General features: G+C 41.6%; 1 protein-coding gene across 1 annotated transcript; it reads right to left on the reverse strand.

Moving 5' to 3' along the window:
* Nucleotides 1-756: 756 nt before the first annotated feature.
* Nucleotides 757-12,393, reverse strand: KLF11 (KLF transcription factor 11). Its single transcript, XM_081337389.1, has 4 exons — nt 12,246-12,393; nt 8,470-8,730; nt 6,846-7,842; nt 757-4,885 (listed from the first exon to the last, which is right to left on the reverse strand). The coding sequence occupies exons 1-4, from the start codon at nt 12,288-12,290 to the stop codon at nt 4,593-4,595; spliced, it is 1,596 nt and encodes a 531-aa protein (XP_081193515.1). The 5' UTR covers nt 12,291-12,393; the 3' UTR covers nt 757-4,592.
* Nucleotides 12,394-20,409: the final 8,016 nt, after the last annotated feature.

The following is a 20,409-nucleotide window of genomic DNA, read 5'->3' on the forward strand; positions in this document are numbered from 1 at the left end:
AAGAGGAATTGTTCAGAGCAGCCAAACTTTAGTTGGAGATAAAGGAATCTGGGCATCTCAGCCGTTTCCTGGCTTCCAGAACTGGAACAGCCTTTGAAAGATTTAGGCTTAGGAGCCAAAGTAAAATGTTTGCATGTGTGTTTTTGGTTTGGTCTTTGAATACACCCAATACATTATTTCAGCTCTAATTTTATAGATAATAAACATTACTAGTATTACTGCAATGCTGATGTTCTTTTAACTTCTATTGAAATAATAGATAATAAAATTTCCATACATTTATTCAAAATCAGTATTTTTTTCTGATTTGATGGGACTCAGGTTCTTTGACAGAATGAATTTTAGGAATTAAAGTACAAATGTTTGAGAATGTTATAAGTATTGTATAGGTTGGCAAATATTTATCCATTTTCCAGTTTTTACATAGTATTTCTTTGGACTGGGGGGTTGAAGATGAGGGCTGGGAACATGGGGATCCCAGCCAAATTCACAGCTTGTTCCCACCAATCTCATCTTTTGAGGGTTTTATGAGATTGGGGAGCTTTAAAAGTGTAATGTCAGATCCTCACCACCGCATTTATAACCTATCTCTGACTCTGGGGAAATATCTGGAGATTCTGATGTTCGAGGGGACATTGAATTGTAACCCAAATGCTATACTTAGCAATGGATTTTGTAACTCTCCTATTTCTTTATGGTACTATTTCCATATTAAAAAGACTGCCAACACAAGGAAAGAGAAAATACAACCAAAGCTATATGTAAATATCCATTTTACTAGAAGAGGAAATACAACACAGCCCTTGAAGAAATACAAGAGTATTTGTATGTATATTCACACAAATAACAAGGATTTCACAAGGAAATATAACAACCCTTGAAGAAATACAAGAGTATTTGTATGTATATTCACACAAATAACAAGGATTTCACAATAAATGCTGAACAGAAAGTAACAAGTAAGGTTTATTCATATAAAATATTAGGCACAAAATTTTACTACATTGAACGATAGTTCCCAGAATCCCTAGTCCAGTGGTAGGCAACCTTGGCTCTTTTATGACTCGTGGACTTCAACTCCCAGAATTCCTGAGCCAGCCATGCTGAGGAGAAAGGGAGAGGTTTCCAAGCTGAGCCATGCTGGCTCAGGAATTCTGGGAGTTGAAGTCCACGAGTCATAAAAGAGCCAAGGTTGCCTACCCCTGGCCTAGTCAAACAGCCAATAATTAGGTCATAAAATTGTCCAGAAAGGGAAAATTGGACTCCTATCTGTATATTGTAAAAAGTGGTTTCAAATTAATCAAACTTGCAGTCTGATTGTATGAACTGAATCTATACCACTAACATGTCTCTTCTTACAAGCTTTAAAAATTAATGAGAACCTTTTTTCTGTTAATTAAAAATTAAGAATAAATTGGGAGAAAACAACTGTGAACTGCAGATTTATCAATTTGCTTCAATAATTCAAAATATGGCAAGTAAGCATGAGTGTAAGAGAAGAAAACATACACATGCATGTGTTTATACACACACCATATATATATATATATATATATATATATATATATATATATATTCTCCAAACACACACGCATACACGCACATATATATACACACACACACGTTGAGATGCAGCTTTTTATAATATTCCTCTACTTGCATATCTAGTGACCAATCAAACGCAGCCCAGTCACTATGACCCATCATTGCCAGCCAGTTTTCTGTTCTGCATTTATCTAGTTCAAATTGCATCTATACAAAAGTTTTCAAGCACCAGGCAAACCATCATATATGGCTGAGGACTACATATGCATGACGACCTGGTTTAATCTCATTTCAAAGGAAGCCTACTTACACTTGATTTGAGAGTGCAAGCCAAAACGAAATGTTCCCACCAACTGAAAATAATACTTAATTCATCTACCCAAGAGCTGCTATATTCTAGAGAAAGAAATTCCTGATCCTTATAGTTTGCTTCACGAACACTAGGTCCTTCAAATTCAGATAATTATATAAATACTTAGAATGGGCATCATTAGAACGACGGCCCAGCAGATTTTCAAAACATGTAATTTTGCCTAGATTCCCCCTCCCCTCCTCTCCACCACACTGGAAGATGTCATGCTGTTTTTAACATGAATTGCTCCCCAGGATGAAGTGAAAGAAAAATCATAACCTCCTGACTGTCTCCAGCTGTTGCTACTGGTGTAAAATAAAGCTAATAAAACAACTGATCAAACAATAAGTGTTATTTTGGAACATATAGCAAATGTAGTTTTCAAAACCAAATGTATTTTTCATGCCAGCAAATTCCTATTATATACGGAAATATCTCAGATAGCTTCAGAATAAATAAAAGTAATGCAAGATTGTCCTAACAAAAATAACTGATGTATATTGCAATTGTAAAAGATCTATCTAGTTTAAGATAGTAACGATATGCCAGATATACTCCATACATATACACCATGCTTTCATATACTTGTTAAAAACAATTTTCTCAGCTTGAGATGCAGTATTTGGCATGTCATCAGAGATAATATCTCAGGATGAATAATTCTGATTTCCCACAGGGCCCTCCAAAAGACAAGTAATAATTATCTATTACTTCAGTTACTCATTCATTTAATATAGTGCTGTAGAACAAGACACAAGAAGAAAAATCGAGGGGAAAAATAAAGCATTTTTGCTCCAAGGCTAAGAACTTTTAAGGCAGTTTTAAAATACAGGATTATTACTTTCAGGTATGTCTATTTTTATTACTTTGACACAGCCCACAAGTGACAGCCATCCCCCTTATTTTAAAAGCATAAGTACTGCAACTCAAGACACTTTAGTGCAAATCATGCAGCTGAATCCTCCCAGTGTCTTTCCCACACTCACAGAATAGCATCTTTCAGTGAGACAAATTACTTCATGAATCTTGACCTTGCCCTGGATTCTCCAGCATAGATTTTGGGGAGTGTCGGGCAGAAAGGAACGGAAAAATTCCTATCGCACAAGTGCCAATATTAGATTTGATCAAAAAATCCTTCTGACCGAATACTGCAAATCAAACAGCCTCATTTGCTCTGCTGACCTTCCTAGAAAGGCTTATGTGAAAATTCTTGATCAGTCAACAGTGAGGTGCTGAGAAGTTTTAGTTGTTTGTTTAGATCAGAGGTGGGGAATATTGCCCCTTTATGACTTGTGGTCTTCAACTCCCAGAGTTCCTGAGCCAGCATGGCTGGCTCAAGAATTCTGGGAGTTGAAGTCCACAAGTCATAAAAGGGCCATAGTTCCCCACTCCTGGTTTAGATGATTAAAAAACTAGTGCAAGCAGGAGTAATTTTTAACTTTGGCCTTCTTGTTTTTATGTACGGATACACCAAGGGCATAAGCCAAACTAAGTTAGGCATCTAGTACTTGTTAAATTTAAAAAGGCAAATTTAAGGATGCACTTAACTCCTTTTATGGAAATGCATGTTTCTGACTGAATGGTGAGATGCAGCCCACAATTCTGATAAGTTAGCCATACTAAAAGAAAGAGGCTACTTCTCAATTACAATAATTAAAATATTAACAATTATAATGAAGTAGGTGTTATCACAAGTCACTGTTTCCTTCATAGTATGTCCAAACTTTTAATAACCACTGTCATTGTGTTTATACTATTCAAGACATCAGTTGTGATGCAGCAGGTGTCCTGAAATTCTGTATTAAATATCTGATTTTTGATGTGAGTTGATTAACATATTAAACCCATATTTAAACAGCAGATAATCATAGGCACAGTTCTGTTCACATGCCAACAAGTTTTGCTAACACATACATGGAACAGTACTTTGAGCAGTATGGAATAATGAACAGGGGGAAATTAATTCAGCGCCATTGCAGGCCAGGTCTTTTCAACTTTGATGAAGATGGTTGGTGTCACAACAAAGTGAATCCTGCGCTAGCTGAATAAGCCAATTTTAAATACAATCTCTAGCTATATATCTCCCAATAGAGTGCTCCAAATGGTAACTATGACATGACAGGCAGTCCTAAAGCAGATTGCCTCAAGTATGAAATCGGAGTTCAGACCCACGTTGATAATCAGTTTGGACAGTATTCACACCAAGGAGAACAGTTTCTGAGAGGTAGTTTCAATCTCCCATACCACTGCTTTCAGAGGATAAATGCAAAATCAGGCTATAGCAGCTACATTTGTACAAAGTAGACAGAAAACCAGCAGAAAACCGAAAACAACAAAGTCAGCCCGCTTCACTTTCTATTAATTATTCTTACTCAAGTAAAGATAAATTTTCAAAGAATAGTCCTTGCTAATATTCTATCCCGCCCAACCCCAAATATATTTTCCTTTTCTGAAGTGCTGGTGATCCTCCCAAAATCTTGGAAGAATGAAAAGAAAAGAAAAAAGATAATATAACATTAAGTAGGGTGAACACTGAAGCAGAGAAAGAGGGTGGAAAAAGAGAGAGAGAAAATCTTTCCCATCCTCCCCAACAGAAAAGCATAACTTGTAAAAATTAAGTTAAAAATCAGTAAAAGTGGTAATTTTGGAAACCATAAAGTTCATCACAAAATGTGTGGTTTGGCCAGTTGGCCCACTACCCTGGCGATAACATTGGGAGGAGCATGCTCAGAGCATTCTCATTCCTTGGCTTCTCTAGAGCTGCAATTCGATTCAGTTTGCCAACTTCTGTTTGCCAACTGGGCACCTTCTTGGTCATGTGACGACGTGCATGTTTTGTCAGATGATCACTACGCATAAAACGGCGGTCGCAGACTGGACAGGCAAACTTCTTCTCCCCTGTGTGGGTTCGGCGGTGGCGAGAAAGCTCATCAGAACGGGCGAATTTTTTATCGCAACCTTCCCAGCTACAAGTGAATGGTTTTTCTCCTGGAATAGTGGAATGGAGAAGGAAAGACAATTCAAAAATAAATTTGTTGGATTCTCCAAAGTTGTTGTTAAATATGTTCTATCAAGTAAACGAAAAGACAAAGAGAAGTAACTAGAAGCTTTTGTCCATATTGTAAAATAGACCACAATTTTGCTGCAGCTCCTAAAGGGCGATTGGCAAAAGAAAACCTTTTCAGAGGCGTATTTTGCCAATACTGATAAGATATAGGAAGTTCAATCCTCTTAGTATACAGATAGTCCTTGACTTATAACCATTTGTTTAGTGACCATTGGAAGTTAAAAGTGACTTAAGACTCTTGCAACATCCCCATGGTCACGTGGTCAGAATTCGGACACTTGGCAACTGGCATGTGTTTATTTTTATTTATTTTATTTATTTTAATCCCATTTATATCCCGCCCTTCTCCGAAGACTCAGGGCGGCTTACAATTTAAGCACAAATCAATGTGCTTAGCAATAGCCTTCATTCTATGTATATGCCTGCTTATTAGGGCTTTCGCCCCCCCCAAGCGGCATTATTACAAAGTCAGCTTATTGCCCCCAACAATCTGGGTCCTCATTTTACCTACCTCGGAAGGATGGAAGGCTGAGTGGGCCTGGTGGGACGCGAACCTGCACTAGTTTATGACAGTTACAGTGTCCCAGAGTCATGTGATCACCTTTTGCGACCTTCTGATAAGCAAAGTCAATGGGGAAGCCAGATTCACTTAACAACCATGTTACTGACTTAACAACTGCAGTGATTCACTTAACAGCTATGGCAAGAAAAGTCAGAAAATGGGGCAAAATTCACTTAAAACTGTCTCACTTAGCAACAAAAATTTTGGGCTCAATCGTGGTCGTTAAGTCAAGGACTACTTGTAGCATTAACATATTATTAGTATCAATGTAAAGTTATATGATTTTATTTTGTGGTCCTATTGTAGAGATTAGAGGTATGCTAAGCATTTTGTTACAAGATGTTCTAAAAAACTCTGCAGGCCATTCCAAACATTCTCAAAGTGGTTTGATCTTGAAATGGGACCATTTTGAAGTCAATCCATTTTAGAACATTCCACCATGAAATGTTTTACAATTTTTGGAGTATCAATGTAGGTGTTTTTTTCATCTACTGCTTCTACTGTAGTTAAGTCAAGGAATCTGTAAATATCCTTCCCCCTTTCCTTCTATATGTTGTGTAAAAATTCGACTGCACTTTTTTCATGCCTGAACATCTTCCTTTGCCTCTAAATCTAAGTGATGGTTTTTAAACCCTTACATGGCATGGGTCCGGAATACCTCGGGGACCACCTGCTGCCGGCGTCGACTCCCCTCCGCCCCGTGCGTTCCCACAGAGAGGGCCTCCTCAGGGTGCCTCCAGTCAGAGAATGTCGGCTGGTGGCCCCCAGGGGGAGGGCCTTCTCTGTGGGCGCTCCGGCTTTGTGGAATCAGCTGCCGGTTGAGCTCCGGATGGCACCGGATCTCCGCTCCTTCCGGCGCGGGTTAAAGACCCATTTATTTGAACAAGCTGGCCTGGCCTGATGGGGAGTTATTTAGGGTTTTAATATTTATATATATTTTCTATTGTTTTTACTGTGGGCAATAATTTAATTCTTTTTTTTAACTTTTGTATTTTTGTAGTTTTATGATATGCCCTGTTCACCGCCCTGAGTCCTTCAGGAGAAGGGCGGTATAAAAATTTAATAAACCAAACCAATAAACCAAATCAGAGGCATTTGCATGGTTTCTCAGCTTCCCCAAGATGACACCATGAAGATACAGTGGAAATATATTTTCACAATTCTGAAAACTGCAATGCCACATCTGGAGAGCAGCAGGTTGGTGAAGAACACTCTAGTGAGTCTCATGCCACTACAACCTCAGTGTTCATTTTTGATGCCTCACAAGCATCGTCAGTGAGATTATAAGGTACACCACATTCCTTCAGTTCTATACCTACCAGTATGAGTACGCAGATGGGCTTTGAGGTGAGAGCTTTTGAAATATGTTTTCCTGCAGCCAGGAAAGTTGCAAACATAATTCCTCCTCCGGGAAAAGTCTATCAAAGGCGTACTGCTCTGACCAGCGGCAATAAAAACTGGAGCAGGGGCTAGAGGCAATAACTTGGTGTTCCCCACAGACATCACAGTTTGTTGGCACGGGGGTGCCTGGGCAACAGCTGCCTGTGGAAGAACGAACATAACAGTCCCCTGAGGCATAGAAGGTCCCATCAGGACAGGCTGAGAAACTGGAGCCGTGTGGGGTAAGATGCGCTTGACGGTTCCTGCAGTCTGAGCAGAAGGTTTTAATAGGGCAGGGACCATACCTCTTGGTCCATCCAAGGGGATCATTTGACAGATCACCTGTGGATTTGAGAGAGGGGAGGGCAGAAGGGGGCTGGTCTTTTGCTGCATATCATGCTCATAATTCTTTGGGTAAAGAGACTGCTGCAAAGCAAGCCTTGGAATTTCACATCCTTTATTGGCAGTTCTAGAGCAACCTGAGGCCTGTGAGGAAGATCTGTGTGCAAGTGAAGTGTCACAGGTCAAGTTCTCTGCAATATGGCAATCCCGGGAAGCTCTGGAATGTTGCTGGCCTTGGGCCTCCTGCCAGTCTGCAGGCCCACTGTTGCACGATGAAACCTCTGGTTTCACTTGCACACCAGGAATGTGGGAGTAACCAGAACTGCTGCCTGTGTGACGGATCACACTAGTTGCCATAGCTCTGCAAAGCGGAGGAACAGGTTGCTCAGTCCTTGCTGGCATCTGGCTGGATTGCTTCTCCATGTTCAAAACAGATGGCTGGGTGGCAGTAAGAGTACAACCTGGAGGAGTGACTACGCTGGCAGATACGTTTGCCTTGATTGCCCTTGATTGTTTTGAGTAAGTAGTTTGGGAGGAGGGCAGTGACGCTGTAGAAGGCTCAACAAAATCTGGACTGTATGGTGGGGTCATGCACTACATTAAAAAGGAAAAAGAAAGACATCAGCACACAGATCAACATGACTAACCAGTGCTATGGCCATAACTAATTACATTCATAATCCATACTCTCTCATTCAGACCTCAAGATACTGATTTTTCCCCCCAAACTATAATGTGAAAGAATGTTTACCCCAATTTCGTATTTTCACTTCATTCTACTGTCCTATAGTTGCATACTCCAACATTCGTCCTTCCAAAATCACAATCTTATGGTGCTTGAAAAAGCAATATTCTCAGATGTACTTCTATGTGTTGCTGCAGTTCAGTGGAACACTCTCATCCATCTGCTTCAGAAAAATCATGCAACAGCTATTCAATTCACATTTCCCCACATCCTTGCTGCCAATGTTTTGTCTTAAATAAAGTTAATAGGGAATCATAGAAAAACATGGGATGTAATAAACCAGAACGATTAACACCAGATTGTTTTCAATTGCATTTGCCAAAAAAAGTATGTATAATACTGTAAAAAATATCTGATACCCATTATAAAAAAAAGTCATCATCCCTCAAGTTCAATAAAGCACTATAAGGTTAATTGGGGAAAGCCAATTCATGCAAATTCAATTTCTTTCACATAGTTTTCTTCTTTTTCCTTACCAGTGTGGATAAAAAGTTATAATCCTTGGGCATCTCAGATGTAGGTTCATTCTGCCCTACAAAATCCCCAGAATCTGAGACAGGTGTTAAAGGTCTTATTTTTAATGGGTCGCCTTTCTGTGATCTTTGACCCCAGGAGCTCATACAAACAAGGGTCTCAACTGCTTCTATGTCATTCCGTTCCAAGGTGCTACAAGTAGATCTTTCACTGTCGTGCCGCCTCCGTTCACGGATGGATTCGTAGATGTCGACAATATCAACCTTGAGATGAGATGAATCACCACATTTTAATCATTCAGAAGAAAAGTGAATACATTTTCACTGTTTGCTTAGACATTCATCCCATGATTCAATCAATATCCAACCTCTTTGGAAATCTGGGTGCCAATGCTGGTTTTTAAGACCTCTAAAAAACTTCTACCCATTAGGCTACAAGGGCTAATCAATTAACTCTGTATAATGCAGCAATCTCCCACAAAGCAGGCTTGTGCACATAGTTGCCACAACCCTTGGTGGCTTTCCTGCATTTTGATTGCTGCTAGACAACCTTTAACTCCTTGTCATTTTTATCACAAGATCACAAAGCACAAAATAAGCCTAAATCAGTAGGCTTTTGAGCACTTGACTTTAATCTGTACTAAAATATCTACAACCTCTAGTCCCAGGGTAGCATGTGACACCCCAAAGACCTCAAAACATCCCTCAGAATCCATCAAACCTGTAGCCAAACTGTGATGTTGAATGAAAGGGAAAATTTCTATAATTAAATGCATTTAATTAAATCACTTTTTTGTCTGAATCCCTACCCATTTTTTTAAAGAATATAATACCTAGCCTTTGGTCCAAAACATATTAGACAACCTGGATCTATAGAAACATTCCTCTTTTATAGGCTATGATCAAATGTTATTAACTAAATGCTACCTTTGTAGCTAAAAAGACTATAGTTATTAACTGCACTGAAGATACCCCCTATGTTGAATACTAGTAGAAAAAAATGTAATCAGCCAGTTGGTAATAAGCCTCATAAGAATACTTAGAAATATATTCTTTTCATGCCCCATTACACTAATTACAGGTATCATATAGACACTTGAATAAATACTGAAGTATATAAACTATCTCTTAATTAGCTTGCTGTATGTAGGTAAATCCAGATGTAACTAAATAGGCTTGTATATACAGTGAAAAAAGTTGCCAATCACAGTACTTAAGTTCACACAAGCAGACTACAGGTGGGTAGATTTTTGATTCATAATATGTGAAGCCAAAAATATCTTTTATTCTGTGAAATCTATATGGAATTTGCAATTAACTTAAATTGTAATCCATAAATGAAGTTAACACTTGGGAGTGAAAGAAGATTAAAAGTAAACTTGACAGTCATTCAATTAGTGTTTGATGCTATTATTTAATGTTAAATTCAGGGTAATGATCCCAAACAGAATCTGTAAATCATCTAACTATTAACAGATTTAACATGAAGCAGAAGTTACTATAATACTAAGCAATATAAATAATTAACACAAGGGGATCTTCTTTTTAATTATCGAAGTGTTTTCCAAGATGATACTACTGGAGAAAACAAACATTGAGAAGAAGGTTTTTTAGAACAGCTAGCTAGAACATTATGAAATCTAAAATAGATTTGTAACCTGAGACAGAGAAAGGAAGGAAGGAAAAAAAAGAAAAAGAAAAAGCAAGGTGGGGCCTCATTTCCATACAGAAATGCAACAGCCTCCTTAGTGCGTCCTCAGATCACCTCCTTTCACCCAGACACTGCAGTGGCAAACTGGAGGAGATGACACACTATGCTAGAAGCGGCTGCAAATTACAGCTGCACAAAGATCGGAAATCCCACTTCATTGTACTCAACAGCAAACAAGTATTCTTATATAACGCCTATTACACATACACACACACATATATATATACACACACATACATACACACTGCTCAAAAAAATAAAGGGAACAGAAAATAAAACATCCTACTATTAAATACAGTACATTGTGTTAAGTGTTCCTTTTATTTTTTTGATACATATATATATATATATATATATATATATATATATATATATATATATATATACATACATACATACACACACACACACACATATACATACATATATATATGCACACACACACACACTTATTCCCCTTTCCCATGCTATTCATATGCCCACCTCTTTATTCTGCTTTAAGGAAAAAGGAGGATGTGATTGACATGAAGATTAGTCAAAACTGCAAGGCCAGGAGGTGGTGAAGCACCTTCTCCTAAAGGAGATGGGGAGGGTAACTTCCCACCTCCATGGGATCCAAAGTAACCAAATATAGTTCAAGGTTTGGGGTGGGGGTGGGAGGGAAGAGAAAGGAAGCAGTGGGGAGACGTCATGCATCAAAATAGCCACGCCAGCAAAATGGGTGGTGGTCCTCCTGACTGAGGGAAAGTGCTGGAAAGCCCTCTTAAGGCACAGTAGCTCTGTCCTCAGAGCAGACAGCTCCGAGGGCAGGAAATCCTGACAAGAGCAGAGACACTTTTTCTTGGGAGGCACTCACAACAAAGCAGCTCTCTTCAGTCGGTCTGCCTGTCTGTCTGTGTGTATGGGCGCACACGTGAGTGGGAGGAGGGAGGGAGGGGGAAAGAGAGAGAGAGAGAGAGAGAGAGAGAGAGAGAGAGAGAGAGAGAGAGAGGAGAGAGAGAGATAAGGATGCCCCTCCCAACCTACCAGCTGAAAGAAGAGCACTTACTGTAATCTCCAGGGCATGAAGTCATGCCATTAGCAAGCAACTATGGATCACAGTCGGCTTACATTACTCATGCTAAAGCACTTCATTCTGCCCACATCAGCCATCTCGCCAGCTCCATGCCCAGAGCAAAGCCTCACCGCCCCCCTCCCCCAGCCAATAAAACTGCAGCCCTCGATTCACTCTCCAGACTTTACTTCTTAAGTAAAGCATCCCTAGGAATTAATGATCGGCTGGCAGAATGAGAAGCATCCACCGCGTCCCCCAACAACATTCGCTTAAATCTAGTCTTCCAAGCGGGGGTGGGTGGGTGGCTTGACGGAAGCGGCATTCCGCCACCCCACCCACCCCCAATTCACACTCGTCACTGGGTCCAGAGAAGTTGGAGGAGCCACCCCAGCTCGAGTTCCTAGAGAGCGAGCGCCAGGAAAAGGCGAATCAGAAAGGGTCGCTCCCGGCCGGATTATAGTGGTCCTTCCCACCCCCCACCCCCGCGGGTGACGAAGAGGGCAAGGCTGCCTGAGCTGCGGGGGCTCAAGGAGAGCGTGCTCCGGTGTTTCTCGCGCCCCCTCACCTCGGGGTCTCGATCACCCCCGAATTGCATTTGCAGATCAAAAAAGAGAGGCTTAGCCCAGGGGTCGGCAACCTCGGCTCTTTTATGACTCGTGGACTTCAACTCCCAGAATTCCTGAGCCAGCTACGCTGGCTCAGGAATTCTGGGAGTTGAAGTCTACGAGTCATAAAAGAGCCGAGGTTGCCGACCCCTGGCTTAGCCCGTTTGCTCGGTTCCCTCCCGAGGTGCCTCAGCAAGCTTGGCCTCTGCTCCCCCGGATAACCTGGTTCCTTGGAAAGTCACGCCGATCAGATCAGAATTCAAAGGGGGGCGGGTGGAGAGAGAGAGAGAGAGAGAGAGAGAGGGCACGTCCCGTCGAGCCTCTCCAGGCTCTGGGAGGTTATGGAGAGAGGATCCCTGTCCTGCCTGCCGCGTCCCCATCCCGCCCCCGTGCAACAAGTGGGACTCACCGAAGGGGCATCTCCCATCTCCTCGCTGCAAGGAGATGTGTGCATGGCGAGGGCTCCCGCAAGCAGCAGCAGCAGCAGCAGCAGCAGCAGCGAGCGATCTGACAAAGCCAGCCGAAGCAATCGGCCAGAACCACCTCCCGCCCGCCCGCCCGCCCCTCCTTCCAGGGAGGCGAGCAGCCAAAACAGAGGGAAGCACACCAAAACACTCCATCCAGCAAAGCAGCTGGGAAGGGGCGGGGGAAGGAGGAGGAAAGAACGAAAAGGGGATGGGAAGCAGGGCTCCGCCAATCGCGACCCGAGCTGCCTCTTGGCTAGCCAATGGGCTTCCTCGGGCGGCGTGATAGCCTCGTGCAGCTATGCTGATAGCAGGAAAGGACCCTCGTGGGCACGTTTGGCGGCGGCGGCGGCGGCGGCCAAGACGAGCCACCCTCTGGAAACTAGGGGAAAGGTCGGCGCGAGGAGAGAGGGAAGGCGGGGCCGGCAGCGCCGGGGAAGGGCGGGGCGGCCGTCTGTCACTGAGAGGCGGCCAGCCAGGGAATGCCCGGGAGGAGGAGGAGGGGGAGGGAGGAAGAGGGAAGCTCTAGGGAGGGGGCGTGTCCGCGTGTAAGAGACGCAGCTTTGGGTGGGTTGACATCGCCTTTCCCGCTGCGCTCCAGCAACAACGCGGGCTCCCTTCGAAGCCCCGCCCCCGCTGCGCTCCAGCAACAACGCGGGCTCCCTTCGAAGCCCCGCCCAGCGTGAGTAATGCTTCTGGAGCTCGTGCGGCTCGCGAGGCGCTGTCCTCATGACTCGCTTCACCCCCCCCCACCTCTGCTTCTGCCACATCTGGGTCGCAGCCACATGGGGCCGGGCCGAGCGCGGCGGCCTCTTCGAAGCTGTGGCAGCCCTCCTTCTGGCCTCGAGTTGAAAACAAAAAACTTACAGGCTGCCTTTTTCTTCAGGAGAATGGGAGGAGGCAGCGTTTTATTTATAGTTGCTTGTTCCGTAAGCGGCGAACGGCAACCCGCTTTGCAAGAAGCTGCTTTTCCAATTGCAAAAACTGAAGTATTTACATTCAGTGGTTCCTTTTTCAAGAAGCCGATGTTTCATATTTTTAAAGACGTTTGCTCAGAAATTAAAATTCTACTAACCTTAATCAGATTGTTCCCAAAAGGGATTTTAGGAGAGTAGGGACTCTAGGAATAGGCACATTGAATTCCATGGACTAGATGACCTCCAAGGTCCCTTCCAACTTTATTATTAGTAGTAGTAGTAATAGTAATAGTAGCATGCAAAGAAGTTGACATGGATCTTGATTTTAATTTTAGAAGCCAAAGTACACTTTGTTGATGCTAATCCTTGCTATTGGACAGTGAGGCATTGGCACTAATGTTAAAATGAAAATTCCTAATGCAAAATAAAGGGAGACAAAGGAAAGAGTTTGTTATTCACTACTTTTCCCTGGATTCTGGTCTCCATATAAACCACAGTATGTTTTTCTACAAGTTAAAACTAACTGATTTAGGACATGATTAAGTTTATAAATTAATTGCAGTTGAAGGTCTGCAAAGCAGTTTGTTTGAAGATGTCCTCACTTTAAAAAGTTCATTGTCAGGCACTTGAAGAAGAACAAAACAGGCAAACTGGGTCATTAAAAAAAACTTACTGATTTTTCTTGTCTTCTTCTGTTTTGCAATTATTTTGCTCTGAAATGTAGAGCACTTCTCAGTTCAAGTCTGCACTTTTTAAAAAGCAGTCCACCTTCCCATTTATGTTAAATTGTTTTTCTATAGTAGCACATTTGCGAGAATTTATGTTTTGAGTGTAAGCAGTACAATAGGCAATTTGAGAAAATAGTGTTTAGGCTATGAACATAATTCTCTGGTACAAATATTTTTCTTGCTATTGAAACATATTATTGCAGCAGGACTTTGTATTTAAATTGTTTAGCCACCCTATCAACATTCCTTTTAAAAAACAATTCAGGGAACAAGTGTTGAATAGATTATTGTAATCTACTCCTTTCCATTTTATAATTTTGAAGTTGATTATTTTTGTTTATTAAATTTATATCTTTTTACAAGCCCAAAGTGGTGTGTTAAGTATTCACTCCTATTTTTCCCCACCACAATACGGTGAGGTAGTTTGGGATGAGAGATGGTGACTGGCCCAAAATTACCCTGGGAGTTTTTGTAGCTCAACAGGGACTTAAACCTGCATCTCCCCCAGTCATAACCCAACAATTTAACCAAGGCTCCACTGACTATGTTAATCTACAAACTGTAAGAAGTCAGCACCCCCCTTTGCTAGAGAAGGAAATATTTGGGGAGATATTAAAAAGGCAGAATATTATATTTCCATAAAGAAATAGAAAATCTTAGGCAGAATCCAACCCAAGCAGAAACCAGCTTTTAGAAATGCAGATTTGGTGATTCATTCAGGAAGACTGGGGCCAGGAACCTTGAAGCTGATGGGATTAGAAAGACAACCCAAAAATCTACATCCTCCACCCAAAGTCTAAAGACATGATCTTTAGGATATAATAGGATTAACCCACCACCATTGACACAAGGCTCACTACATGGCACAATCCCCTGGAGCATCTCAATCAGAAGGTATAAAACCCACCACTCTCCACTCCATCTTGGTCAGCTGTCCCAGAACTGCATGCTGTTTCTGTTTTGTTCCTCAATAAACACAACCTTCTTTCCCAAGCAGTCTCCATTTTGTTTATTCCTGGCTTGGACTGGACCCTGAAGATTTTTCTGTCAACAAAACCAGTCTTGGAAAAATTATAGACAAAACAGTGCTGCCAGGATAATAAAAAAGACATAATTAGGCTCAAGAGAAGTGTGTACAGATACTCCTAGACTTACTGCCATAATGGAACTTGCCTATTACAATTGCAAGTTGTTGCAGTTATTAAGCATGTTGCAGATCTTGCTTAACTGCCTTACTAACCCCCATTCCTTCCCTCACAGTCATTAGGTGGTTGCATGTGTCATTAAGTAGAGCACAGAATGTCTCAGGTGAGGAAGGCCTTGGGAGGTCTCCTAATGCCTTCCCCAGCCCATGAGGACCATGTGATCTGCTTTCTGTCCCTTAGGGAGTCCACAGGCCTTGGGCCTGCTTTCCCACCCCACCGGGTCCTACTTCCTCCTCATACCCCATCACCAATCACTCAGTTTCCATAGAGCGTGGAGCTCATGTTGTGAAAGGAGAGCAAGCTGTTCCACCCTTCGGTATCCCTTCAGGTGATGTGGCGCTGTCCCAGATGTGGCTGCCATTTTCAGATGGCCACAATTCATTGGGACATTCTGGAAATGCTGTCCACCTCTGGGACAGGATGCTGAGGGGTAGAGCAGCCTCCTCTGCTTTCCCAACACAAGCTCAAGAGCAAGTAAGCAAGCAATCAGTGAGGAGGAGGGCATAGGACCAAGGAGGCTGGGAAACAAGCGCAGGGCCTGAAGCGATCAGCGAGGCAGGATGGAGGGGAGATGATTGTGGGGGTGTTGGGCTGTGTCACCCTGCAGTTGATCATAAGGATGAATCTGCCTGAATTTTGTTCACACAACCACATGGTCCTGCAGCAGTGGCAACTTCAAAACTGATTGCAAGTAGCTTTTCATGGGCCTTTCATAACGTTGAATGGTCATGAAGTGACTAGTCATAAGTGGAGAATTATCTGTAGAAGGAAATCTGACAAAAAGTCAAAGTTGAGGCAATAAAGCTGAAAAGGTTAAAAAAAAGAGATCCAAATGGAAAATATTGCTTGACTTATTCCATATACAGTAGTGGCCAAAATTGTGGAAACCTTTTGGGAAAAGTGTATTTTTGAGGTTTGATGGCCAATAACACCACTTTTTTTGTAGTAATAGTACCATAAAATTATATATCAATGGAAAGATAATTTAATCAAGAATGTAATGCAACAAAGTTTGTTCAATTATCTGTACTATATTCCATGAAAAGTTATAGCCAAATAACCAGAAAAAGGAAGCACAACTTGCTTAGGTTGATATCAGGTAGCTTTCCTTCATCTGATTGTAGCTAATGAGCATGAGTGTTTAGAGAGCCAATCAGGTGTCATCTTGTTTTGGCAATGAGCCAACCAGATCACAGTAGGATTCAGTTATTGATGTCATGTATTGAAGCTGAGAGGAGGACATTTGTCAGTGTATTGTGTGATCACTATCAAGTTGGGGTTTTTTTCTTTCATTTAGTGAGCTTGTAAAACGTAATAAAATTAAAGTAATGGTGCAAAGAGTTGACTGGTTGTCCAGAAAGCAATGTACAATAGTATTATTAAGTGAACAAGGCTACAGTTATAAAGAAATTAGAAGAAAAATTGGTAGAAACGTAACCAAAGGTGACATTTGTACTGTACACTTTTCCCAAAAGGTTTCCACAATTCTGGCCACTACTGTATTAGCAAAAGTTTTTATTTTTATTAGTTTAGATTAATAAATTTTAAAACAAATATTTGTTACTGGTATATTAAACTAATATTAAAACATGATTTCTTGTTTCATCCCACTTACAAACACTAGGCCTGCAGTATTTTTTCCAGATATGCAATTAACTGTAACTTTCATATCTATATAAATGACTGAGTAGTGAATTGCATCAATATACAGTATACCAGCTTTCTCAGACTGGCCTTCAGATGAGGATAGACTGCATCTCTTATTGTCGCAGCAGGCCAAAGTCGGGGAAATTTGCAGAATGTGGAGTTTATGTACATCCAGAGTGTGTCATGTTGAGATTGGTGGCATTAATTTGATGAGAAAGAAAAAGCAATTGTTGGTAGATTTAGCAGCAAGAAAATATTCTAGTGATTATTCATATTTTGTATGACGACATAGTTTACTTTAAGCCAGATACAAATAAACCATGTAATGGCTTACTGCAGTGTAACTCCAGCATCCTGGACTCTTCTGCAGAAATCAAGAATTAACAGAAAGGAGGTCAGTAGGTGGAATATGGCCTTTTTCTGTAAACAAGTAGAAGGGACTGGTCCGTATTGTGGGTATGGGTGGAAAAAGCAATTCACAAAAGTGGACCAGGAATCACCAAAAGGCAAGTTTGTGTGGGGGTGGGGGTGGGGGAGAATATGTCTAAAGAGGAATGATAAGTCCAGGTCTTTAAATATGCTTTCTAGTTAAAGAGGAATCTAGAATTATAACCCCTGTTATGTATATTGAGCTTTTGGGAGGAGAATAAGAAAAGGGCATATTCCTTCTTTTGCTTCATTGCATATTGTGTGATTATTTTGATCTTCCTCTTGCATACCATCCTGGCATCTGCAATTATGAAAAAGGTTCACAATTAACAATACTTTGAACATATGTAAGAAAAGACTGACTGCTCCTGGAAATGGGAGGGCAGTGGCCGAGGCCTGGTAAGGAGATAGCCATAGTTGATAACCCATAAGAAGCAGAAGAGTGAACTTTAGTTTTTTTTTTTCTTTCCGTCCCTTGATTCTGGACATTTTCTAGGGCCAGGCTAAGTGCCACAATTAACCTTTAAACAAAATGCTGGGAACCACAATTCCAAAGGGAGTAAGTGAGGTTAAGGGAAAAATGAATTGAATTAAAATTAAACATAGTGAATAAACACTTTCCAGCTATATGTTTCTGTCACATGATTACAGTTTCATGTCAACTTCTAGAGGCCAGACTCTGACACTTGGAAAGCATTCAGATTCCAACTGTGGCCCCTGGGTTGTATGCTTTCTTTCCCCTGTTCCAAATCTGACCCAAAGCCATGGGTTTCAGGTGTCTGAGTTATCCAGACAAGGGTCAGGGAGCAAACACACATGCCTACCAGAACTGACTCTTGGAAATGCCAGCAATGGCAGCTTGCGGTCAGGAACTAGGGGACAGGTCACAGCAAGAAGAACAGCTCATCTCACCTCTTCTCTGCAGCAGTTTTGAAATAGAAAGGAACCTGGGAACAGCAATAGCTGCTTTTTACAAATGACAGGTATTTTTTGAATGGCTGTGGGTTGACTTGCAGTGGAAGTGCATAAGAAATCCCACCAGACTTGGCATTTTGAGCTGGGAGTTACTTGAGCCACATTCCATGCCATACTGTTCTGAAAAAGGGTCAAATCCATGTCAGGTTGCCTTGTGCTGTATTTGAACACTGGTTTCAAATATAACACGAACAATTTCCAAGGGACGAATGGGAGTTCTACTGATGTGGTACTGCATGTGAAAAACAAAATGAAGTTTTTTTCCCTTTCTGAAAGGGAGGGACAAGATTGAATTTTTATTATTTTATTTTATTATTTCATTTCATTTCATTATTTCATTTATATCTATCTATCATCTATCTATCTATCTATCTATCTATCTATCTATCTATCTATCTATCTATCTATCTATCTATCTATCTGTCGCAGGGATGTGTTAGTTAGGCTATATTGGAGAGAAATACATTTTGTTTCAAAAGTAGCATGTAAGAGGCCAGTGGTAACAATGCAAGTCCACTGTATGTCAGATTACTAGTACCATATGTGCCTACCCAATTGGGGGCTGCCAAAATCTGAAACAGATTTTTCTGACTTTTCTCTGCCACCTAGCTATTGCCCAGATTTTGGCAGCCCTACTGTTGTGCTTTAACTTTTCAGTCTCTCAAAAGCAGAGGACCCGTGATAACCCGTATCAGTTGGGAAGCCATATAAATTTAATAAATAAATAAATAAATCTTCCCTACAGTTGTACCTTGACTGATCAGTAGTATCCTAGAGCGTGTTTCTGTAACACTGCTTTGGGTACAAAGTAATTTCTCATAATAGAGACTGGCAAATCATGTAGGGCAGACATGTCAAACCCAAGGCCTGGGGGCCGGATCCGGCCCACAAAGTGGTTTCATGTGGCCCGCGAAGCCAGCCTGGAAACAGTGAGGGAACGGCCCCCACTGCCTGGGCTCTGGCCCTGGCCCAGAGACCCTCCTTCTGCCAGAGACCCTCAGATCTGTCCCACTCCTGCCCAGGCCCCCATAGGCACCCTTCATGCGAACGTTGTAGAGCTGGCCATGCCCACCCAGTAGGCCATACGCACTCTAGCCACGCCCACCCAGTAGGCCACGCCCACCTTGGCCATACCCACCCGGCCCCTTGAGGGCAACCACAATGCTGATGCGGCCCTCAATGAAATTGAGTTTGACACCCCTGATGTAGGGGATGCAATAGAACCTTTTTTATGGGCGGTGATAGTATGGTTTAATTATGGGTTATGCAGGAAGATGAGTGAAATATGAAAAGGTTAGGGCTTAGGGTTAACGTTAACTGCTTGCAGACAAATTATAGATAAGTTGTCAGCAACAGTTGTTAGGAGGCCACTGAGCAAACATAATTAGGCTATTCTCATCCCCCCAAACCAGTCTATATCACTGGTTCATGAAAACAGGGATAGTGAATGGAGGAGGCTGTGAGTTTGCCTTGATCTTTGATTCTCCCTCACTTGGAGAGAGCAGGATTCCAGAAATCAAAAGCCAGGAGGGAATTAGCAGAGCCTGGGGGCAAATAAATATATTCCTAGGACTGGAATACAAGATTACCCCTTATGTCTGTGAGCACATTTTCTACGTGCAGTGAGAGCACTCTGGCTACCTTGGAGGGCAACTTGTTCATCCCTAAAATGGTTGCTATGAAACATGGGAGAGATCTGTGGCTACATGAATACCTACACTTAAGGTTGGGATCCAAGGTGAATTAGTTTTATTCTCTGTCTTACCTAGGATTAAGAGTCAGTGAACACAGCAGGATTAAATATGTATAGGATGAAGCTTGTGTAATTTTAGGACATGACTGTGGCTGTTATATTTCTAAAGACGTTTTCAAGGAAGTGCAAAGCTGTTTGTATCATATTACAAGTTAGAGACTTTTCCAGGAATGCTGTGTTGCAAAACTACAACTGGAGCAAGTTTCTTGCAATCCAAGAAACGCACGTGTCTTCTTTGTCTTATTCTTCTAGGAATTTTCCAGGGTGGCAGCAGTACGAAACCTTCAATCACTTCTAGATAATAAATTGCCTTAGAAAAATTATTATATAGCTTTACAGCCTTCAGTAATCAGTCATGTATGACAAAAAGATATGAAATATTATAAAATAATCTAAAAATTACATAGTTATAAAACCTTAAAGTTAAGGCAGTTCTTTCCTACCTAAAGCAATGA

Source organism: Vipera berus (genome assembly GCF_964194415.1).
Source record: "Vipera berus genome assembly, chromosome: 1".
Taxonomy (NCBI): Eukaryota; Metazoa; Chordata; class Lepidosauria; order Squamata; family Viperidae; genus Vipera; species Vipera berus.

Excerpts from the sequence above, each read along its gene's own strand:
- KLF11 (XM_081337389.1), bottom strand. The coding sequence starts at position 12,290 with ATGCACACATCTCCTTGCAGCGAGGAGATGGGAGATGCCCCTTCG. Across the intron at positions 8,731-12,245 it reads AGATGGGAGATGCCCCTTCG|GTTGATATTGTCGACATCTA; the intron begins GTGAGTCCCACT and ends TCTCATCTCAAG. Across the intron at positions 7,843-8,469 it reads ATAACTTTTTATCCACACTG|TGCATGACCCCACCATACAG; the intron begins GTAAGGAAAAAG and ends TTTTTAATGTAG.